This window comes from Hyperolius riggenbachi, chromosome 6, assembly GCF_040937935.1.
Source record: "Hyperolius riggenbachi isolate aHypRig1 chromosome 6, aHypRig1.pri, whole genome shotgun sequence".
NCBI lineage: Eukaryota > Metazoa > Chordata > Amphibia > Anura > Hyperoliidae > Hyperolius > Hyperolius riggenbachi.
The window spans coordinates 271,489,569-271,498,401 of record NC_090651.1 but is presented as its reverse complement, the minus strand read 5'-3'; the positions used below and the strand labels follow the sequence as shown (position 1 = coordinate 271,498,401).

The following is an 8,833-nucleotide window of genomic DNA, read 5'->3' as shown; positions in this document are numbered from 1 at the left end:
ATGCAATTTCTGACAGATTTACTGTCAGATCGACTATTTTCAACATGTCTGATCTGCTTTCCAATCAATTTTCTGAATGATTTTTTTTATAGAAGTGAACAGCAAATTGGAAATCAGATCAGACATGATGGAAATAATCAATCTGACAGCAAAGAAAATTGCATAATTTGTACTTAGCATTACACTACATCTATGGCAGTGTGTGTAGTTTAGGATCCTTCTACTTACCTGTTCTCTGTTTTGGATGGGCTTCTCTCCATTGCGCTACACTGTCCCCTATTTGTGGCTCTGACTGCAGCAAGTCGCACAGAGGTCAAAGAAGCTGCGCTGTCCACTGGGGCTCCTGGTAATTTTGCACTCCTGTATGGATGTGCACAGGAACCGAGGCTGGAAGTGTTATGGTTATGCGTACTTGACATGTGCTGCTCATACATGAGCATCATTTCTGAAGTATGCATGCCCAAAACGCTACCGGCTGCTGTGTATCCAGGCAGGAGTGCAAAACTACATGGAGTGGACAGAGCATGCTTGTTCATCAGTTACCAGGCAGCAATGAGCAATTGTGAGAGTTTGAGAGGCATTTCACTGCCTATCAGCAGTCCATGGAAAAGAGACCTAAGTGACATAGCTATATACACTATGAAAAGCACTGCGGAAGATTTTAGGGCTATATAAATACTACATCCTAACAGGATAGTGGTTTGCTGTGCGTTTTGTATATAGCATAAGATACAGGTGTGTGTTCCGCCTTTACAAACAAGCAAAGTTTTGAAATTTGTGATTAAGTTGCACGGATAGAACATAGTTCAACAACTGCTGCTATTCCTCTCAGGTAAAATGAGCGCAATGCGTACCGGGAATTGTAGTTCATTGAGAAGGAAACAGAACTGTCGTGAAGCGGAAGTTCTCGCCCCTTTACGGGGTTTACTGTGCGGAAAGCAGGGGCTTCTTCCTTTCTGTCCGACATCTTTGAACAAGTAGCAGCATGGTGAGGTTCGGGTCGAAGGAGTTGGGCTGTAGGGGAAATAGCCGTGAGATGGGCCGCTCTGCAGGCCTTCCTCTTACATGGTCCGAGTTTCGGATCAGCTCCATCGTCCATGTGACCGCATAACAGCGCAGACTGCAGGGTGCTCGGACGGTCTGTCGGCATGTCCTGAACAGGGGGCTGCGTATAGCTGGGTGATCCCAGGAGACCTGGCTGGCATGGACGCCTTGAATTGCAGATGGTGTATTCTGCTCTTCCTGGGATGGTGCATAAAGCTCGGGTTGCTGTATTGCAGTGTTGTCAGAGGCTGGGCCAGTGGGAGGGCAATGGGTCTCCTGATCAGACTGAACTTGGTCTTTCTACAACTTTAATGCCTAGGGCACTCCATGCAATTTCCTATTAGATGAGTTTGATTATTTTCGTTTGACCTGATTTCTGGTCGTTTTTCTTATTGATTTTCTGATCACTTGTATATAAAAATGATTGAATTTCAGATCAGACCTGTTGGAAATAATCGATTTTAACCAATCTGATGGGAAATTGGTGTACACCAGGCATAAAATTGTGTGGATGTGCACGAAACAGAATGTTCTCGGAAGTAACTTGAGCTCATAGTTTTAACAATCCTTACCCTGAGAGTATATGTATGTAATACATAAATACACATTAGATTTGTTAAATGAAACAATCATGATTGTTTTAACACTGGATCCCTGATGTGTGATGCGCTGCTATTATAGTTCCTTCAGTGAACTCTCCATAGAACACAGAAAGCTGTTCAACACAGAACCAGCAGCGTGTCTGTACAATTACTCTGAAACTGTTACTGTATCAGACACGTTTTGGACAATGGTTGTTGCAAGATTGTTTTTATGTAGCTTAACACTATATGAAAGATAAATGCCATGAACAGCATAGACAAGTTAGATATCGGCAGAGTTGGCTGGTCAGGACTGTCTGCTGTAATTTTAGCATGTGTACAGCAGCTTGATGCATTGCTGCAAGCTCCAGAGTACTGGATCAAATAGGGCAGGGTTGTCGAACTCAAATACAAAGTGGGCCAAAATTGAGCTATGGGACCAAGCCGCAGGCCGACTTCAATGTCTAGTGGACACGTCTCTCCCTAATAAAGTTCCCTGGTGTCTAAAAGCCCCCCCGGTCCCTATACAGTTTCATGATGCTTAGTTGTCCTCACTCCCTATACAGTTCCCTGGTATCTAGTGGCCCACATCCCTCTCCTATACAGTTCCGTGGTATTTAGTACTGTTCAAACCCCTGCCCCCCCAATATGGCTTCCCTGGTGATCTAGGGCTTACCCTCCAATATAGCTTCTCTGGTAGTCTAGAGTGAGCAAAACCTAATGCAAAGTGTGGAAACCACCCGAGGGCCAAATCTGATGGCTCCGAGGGTCAGACTTGGCCCATGGGCCGGAGTTTGACATGTATGATCTAGGGTGAGCATATACCCCTCCTAATGCTGGGAATAGACGGGTCGACCGGCGGCTCGATTAGCTTCCGGATCCACCCCTGCCGGCGAGGGTCGAGCGGTTTGTTCGGGCCAGCTGACGATTATCAGCTGGTTGATACACGGTACAGAAACGTACCTTGTATTCCCAGCATTAGGGCAAATTCAGACAGGAAGCTGCGCTCTGCGTTTATTCCCGAAATCAACTACATTCTCATTGAGATGAATGGTAGCATACAATTGAGTTTTCTGAAACGCTGCATGTAGCTTCGGCTGCGTTCAGGGTGCTGTATCCCTTGCGGCTCAACGCTGGGAGCTGATGCCAAATACTCTGCTAAATGCTTTTCATTAGCAGAGAAGTGTTATGAATCGGCTAAAGCTACATACTCACGGGGGACGATTGTCCCCCGTAGCATGCGCGCACGTGAACAGGGAGCGACAGCTTCCTGCCGGCGACAGCTGTCCACACGTCTCGCCAGAAAGACAAGAGACGCGGCAGAAGCGGTTTGTGAATGGAGCATCCCCTGGCTGGATGCTCCATTCACTTGCGTAGGTCCCCTGTTGCTAGCCCGCGTACTCATGCGGGACTAGCGACAGTTCCAGCGAAGTCGCGTGACAGCTGTAGCCGGCGATTGAACATGTTAATCGCCTGGGGACAGCTCCGACGGGCGACGGTTCGGGGTGCGCGCGTTATGCACACGGGCGACCTGACGCCGCAACACGCGCGTGCCACGTGGCGGCGGCCGTACCCCGTGTGTATGGGCCTTAAATGAGCTGCTGCAAGCCGCTGTCCCATGCTCACCGCAAGCTGCTCTTTCTCAAACCACACATCCCACCCCCATCTCCTTTCATAGCCACAGAACGTGCCACTTGTCTTTGGGCCAGTGACCAATTTCTACAGGACCTGGCCTTGGACTGTCACTCAAGGGGTCAAGTCGTGTGTGTGTGTGTGTGTGTGTGTGTGTGTGTGTGTGTACACGTACATACCTTTACATGTTTCCTAGAGCTTCTAAATCCAATATTTTACATTTGGATTGTGAAGAAAGATAACCTGTCAAATTATTGTATTGTAGGTTTCAACTACATTATAGTTCAGTTCCAGGTCTCAGTTCAGAGTTCCAAAGAGATGGATATGGGTGCTGCCATATTTATTTCCTTTTAAACAATACCAGTTGCCTGTCTTTCCTGCTTATCCTCTGCTTCTAATACTTTTAGCCATAGACCCTGAAGAAGCATGTAGATAGGTTGGTTCTGACTAGATTAGCCACATGCTTGTTTGTGTGATCAACATACTACTGCAGCCAAAGAGATCCACAGGACTGCCAGGCAACTGGTAAAGAAATTAATATGGCAGCCTCCACATCCTTATCAGTTCAGGTGTACTGTAACAGCCTTTGATGCTTTTTGATTGTAAAGGGAGAATTCTCTCTTTGGGTACCTTGTGCATATAGCACAATTCTCGTTCAGTGGTGCATTACAGTGCAGCATAACAGCCGCTCTTTAATTGGGCTTGCCATAATGCAATGCACCACCTGTGCGACGGCATGGGTTCCCGTGCATGCGTTAGCCATAGTGAAGCATACTTTTAACTGACTATGCAGCGCACAGGTAATGTGCAATACAGCTTTTCTGATCTGTTGCTAGCCTGCTGTCACAGGAAACACAAAGCAATGTTCATTGTAAACATGGCCTTATTCTTCTGTCGCTTGAAGTTCACGATTTATGATAGTGTAATGAGTTAGTATTTTTTTTGCATGTATTGCTTTTATTTTAGTTTTACAACTTGCAGAAAATCTTCAAAAATAAGGATGCTGTTTCTGGCATGTTTTGCTGCAAGTAACAGAATTAGAGATCTTCTCGATCCCCTAGACCTTTACGTAGTGTAAAGCTGATATCTGGAAATACTAGGATACATACATAAGATACTCCCCAGACTAGCTGTTGGCTATCTTGCAGATGCTGTAATACATAATTTCTAAATTACCCCTTTGCATCTGAACCAAGAAATCTGACACAGTCCTGTGCTCTACAGTGCAGGCCATTCCAGGGCAGAGAGAGGTGCCAGGCAACCTTGACTGGAATCACTTCTCCGTTGTTGGTAGTTAGCAGTAGTCCTGTAACCTCCTGCATCCAGAAATCAGGAGCAGTAGTAGGTGTGATGCTGTACGGTTGTGCCCTCTTGTTTGTTGTTCTGTGTACTCTATTGATGGCCTGCAAATGTCAGATCACCCTTTATGACGATGAACCATTGGAAAGTTTATCTTGTTCTAACTTGTAATTGTTACGGTCTAATCCAGCCGCCTAAAGACGACAAGAAGAAGAAGGATGCTGGCAAGTCTGCCAAGAAGGATAAGGACCCAGTCAACAAGTCTGGGGGCAAGGCCAAGAAGAAGGTAAGACATGTCTAATTTTCTACATGGACAAGCAAGTTGGATAGTGAATTACTATAGTGCCTTTTTTTTTTTTTTAATGCAGGAACTTTTATTCACCAACTGCAGAGTTAGCAATGCTCTTCTGAGTAGCTAGGAGTCGCATAGCTACTCAGATTCAAAATTTGAATTCATGTTGATTAAACATCTGTGACGGGGGAGGGGGGGGGGGGGTTAAATGCATCCTATGCGTTCCATTCGCGTCGCGTTCCGCATTACTCCCGCGGTTCCTTCTCCCAGCTTGAAAGACGAAGCATGGGATTGTCATGGATCACGCCTTGTGACGTGAACCGGACACATTGTAAACCTTCTCCCACCTCTTCTCCCGTAGTCACAGCTGTTTAATCAATATTAACATTTTGAATCCGAGACTTGTAGCTACTCGGAAGAGCATTGCTACTCAGCATTCTTTCATTCTGAGTTGCCTAATGTAGACACGATTCACTCTGTGTGCTGCCTGTAGTTTGGAGACCCTTTGTTGCTAGATAGGTTTCTGGTGGACAATTGTTTATTTTTGTACAGGTGTTTGAAGTTTTTTTTGTGGTAATTGGGAGAATTTGTAAAAATTCCCACTGTTATAATTGCTGAACAGGGTGTATGAAGGACTAGAATAGTCATCTTGGAACAGCAGTAATTTTTTCTCTTTTTTTTTTTTTTTTTTTTTTTTCTCGGAGTAGAAGTGGTCCAAAGGAAAAGTGAGGGACAAGCTGAACAACTTGGTGCTGTTTGACAAAGCCACCTATGACAAGCTGTGTAAAGAGGTCCCCAACTACAAGCTTATAACTCCAGCTGTGGTATCTGAGAGACTGAAGATTAGGGGATCACTTGCTCGGGCCGCCCTCCAGGAGCTGCTTAACAAAGGTTGGCACATAGCTAAATATCTTGTGTGTGTGTGTCCTGTTTACTGCTTGAGCTCTTAACCTTTGCTTACCCACCAGGTCATATATATCGGTGCTGATGAAACCTAATTGGTATAACATTGAAAATGCTAAATTTTAATTTTATATTAGTTATCAGTGCCTATCTACTTATGGTAACTATGATGTACTATCTACTGTTCAGGACCCTGGAAGATGCTGGCACGGTTTCTTGAAGCATGGTTCTGTAAACATCTTCCCACTTCCTGCACATAGAATGGCAGGAAGTGGGGTTATCTGAAAAATGGAACTTCAGGGATGATTTTTGAAGTGTAGCAGAGGTGGGAAAAACATGCCCTTAGAGGGTACTTGCCTTCTGAGGGGGAAGCCTCTGGATCATGAAGAGGCTTCCCTGTACTACTCTAGAGGGGATCCAGTGAGGATAGCAGCATGTTATATACAGACAGTAAAGGTTGTGGGTAGATTTCTGGTCACACTTGCACTGCACAGCAGGAAATTTCTTCAGCTGCTATGTTGGAGGTAGGTGGAAAGTTTGAATTTATATGCAGTAAATACAGTGTAATTGCTTGATATAAATGATGGCTCCCAGTCTTGTGCTACAAGTAGTGAGGTGGTAGAGAATGAACAGGAAATACTGTTTGAACAAAAACTAAATACGTTAACTCAAATATACTAGTATTCACATGTATTAATCTCCATGCACAAATGAAAGCCTGGCACTCAATGCTCACTGAAGAAAGACATTTGCTGGATTCATGCTAATCAGATATGTGCGCGGCAGATAATGACAAATAGGAAGGAAACCAAGGCACTGTATCCTTAAAACTGCACCTTTTAACAGCTGTGTACAGACAGCGTGTCACAGCCAGCTGTGTTTATCTCACGGTCAGTCTCACCGCTCCCCCGCCTCCTGAATCGCTCCGGTCCCCGCCCACGTCCCTCCCCTCGCCACTGATTGGAGGGAAGGGACGCGGGCGGGGACCGGAGCGATTCATCAGGCGGGGGAGCAGCCGAGACTGACAGTAGTAAGGTAAACAGTGATTTATGGGGTCTGACAGCGCGCAGGGGGGCTTTGGAGGGAACTAACTAGCAACAGAGGCTGGGCTCTATAGACAGACCCAGCCTCTGTATATGGATTGTGATGGAAGAACCCCGCCTCGGGTTCTCTTTAATGTCATATGTAAACACAAATTGATGTCACTTGTGTGCTCAGTTACTTCTAACTTATTAATTTTTTTTTTCACCCCTCTTTTAAGGCCTGATTAAGTTGGTATCTAAGCATCGAGCCCAAGTTATCTATACAAGGAATACAAAGGGTGGTGATGCACCTGCTGGAACCGAAGAATCATAGACTGGTGAGTCTTGTAACCCACAATGCAACAAGGTTCACAGAAAGGCATGACCATGGTCATGACATCACACTGTGGGAGGAGTTTCACCACTATCAGCAACCCATACATTCACAACCCCCCACCACCACCTTGATGATCTAATTGAGAAAAAGTAAATATTTCTCGTGGGAATGGGGGTATTAGCTACTGATTGGGATGAAGTTCAAAACTTGGTTTAAGTGTAATGGATAATAGAGGCACCAAAAGGATAAAATCAATTGTTAAAAAGTTTAAAAATGCTTTGGAGGCAGTTGGACATACCTCCTGTAAGCAGACACAACAAGCTGTGTATTCAAAAAACAAAGTAGATTTATTGGTACACTCCAGGGTATATTCGCAATGCGTTTCTTGGGTATATTCCCGCTTCCTCAGGCAATAATTAACAGGAGTACACACAGTGCAGTCTTAAGGTCACGATATTAAACTTGGTTTAAGTTCCTCTTTAAGAAGTGTAGATGCTACCATTGCTTACCCAGTCATCTGAAACAAATGTGCAGGAAAAAGTGAGAATGCCTAATCTGTAGATACTGTTTCAGTGATTTTAATTTTATAAGTGGGTTTAGGCAAAAATTCGAATCTTGGTAGAGCAAAGCAACAATTTAAAAAATGTCAACAGTGCTTCACTCCAAATTTCCCTTGTGGCAAGTGCAGTTTAAGGGAATGCAGTAACTGTCTGAAGTTCATGGTTTTTGTTTTTTTTTTTTGTTTTTTTTTTTTACTGTGATCATGCTGAAGTAGATTTAAAGAGACCTCTGTAGGCTGCCCACCATCCCTGTCAAACTTGTATACTTCCTTCCATATTCCAGTGTTCTCCCCAAGCCCTATCAGCCAGGTGCTCTGCCCAGCTAATTTTCTGTCTTGTTCTCCTCACTCTCTTCCCATCAAAACCAGCCAGACAATGCTGCAAGCCTGAATCATGTAATTCGGGCTGCATCCTCTAGAGGGCAGCAGAGCTGTACAGTGGTATAGCAGACTATCTTCCTCACACTCTGCTGACACAATAGGAGAGAACTGCTAGTGTGCCTCTCTTCCTCCTTATTTACTTTGGTCCTAGCTGGCCCCGCCTCTTCCACATACTGCTGCAGTGCCAGGGTAAGCTTTTCTTAGGTCTGAGAAAAAGGTGTGTGTCTCGCTCGTGAGATTGCTCAGGGGCCCTTGGCAATTGCCAAGGTTGCCCTTACGGAAGAGACAGCCTTGCATTTCCCTGTCCAGCTTCACCCAGGCTATATTTTCCTTCCACCCGGCTGGGAAAATTCTGGGGAAAATTCCGCTAATCATATAGTACATCATGTGGTGGTCTGTTTGATTGGCATCTTTCCCTGCGTCGTCCTGTGTCTATGCATCAGTTGTGCCTGGCACGCATGTGGGACGTGTGGGTGGACTTAAGACATCGGTTGGGAATGGGAGCGTACTAGGGTTGCAACTGTGGGCGCATTGCGTTTCAGGAAGTTTGATGTGTTTTTTTTGTTTTTATAGTTTTTTTCATAATTGGAAGAATCAAACCCTTTTGTAAGACATTGGTGTCAGTTCTCGAGTTTTTAATCAGTTTAGAAAATTGTTTTTTTAATTTGTGTCCTTGGATAATGTTTTCTTTAATCCTTTTTCTCTTATTTATTGCAGGGCCTGGAATGGGATCTTACTTTTTCCATGTAAATTAATAGAAATAAATGGTTCTGTAAAAAACAA

At 44.6% G+C, this 8,833-nt stretch overlaps 1 protein-coding gene across 1 annotated transcript; it reads left to right on the top strand.

Annotated features, from left to right (window-relative positions):
• Window positions 1-878: 878 nt before the first annotated feature.
• On the top strand, window positions 879-8,833 carry RPS25 (ribosomal protein S25). Its single transcript, XM_068240846.1, has 5 exons — window positions 879-988; window positions 4,747-4,842; window positions 5,556-5,739; window positions 7,013-7,111; window positions 8,768-8,833. The coding sequence occupies exons 1-4, from the start codon at window positions 986-988 to the stop codon at window positions 7,105-7,107; spliced, it is 378 nt and encodes a 125-aa protein (XP_068096947.1). The 5' UTR covers window positions 879-985; the 3' UTR covers window positions 7,108-7,111; window positions 8,768-8,833.

What these genes read in the sequence shown, in the direction of transcription:
- RPS25 (XM_068240846.1), top strand. An exon ending in GGGGCAAGGCCAAGAAGAAG is followed by an intron (nt 4,843 to 5,555) that starts GTAAGACATGTC and finishes TTCTCGGAGTAG; the next exon opens with AAGTGGTCCAAAGGAAAAGT. An exon ending in CCAGGAGCTGCTTAACAAAG is followed by an intron (nt 5,740 to 7,012) that starts GTTGGCACATAG and finishes CCCTCTTTTAAG; the next exon opens with GCCTGATTAAGTTGGTATCT.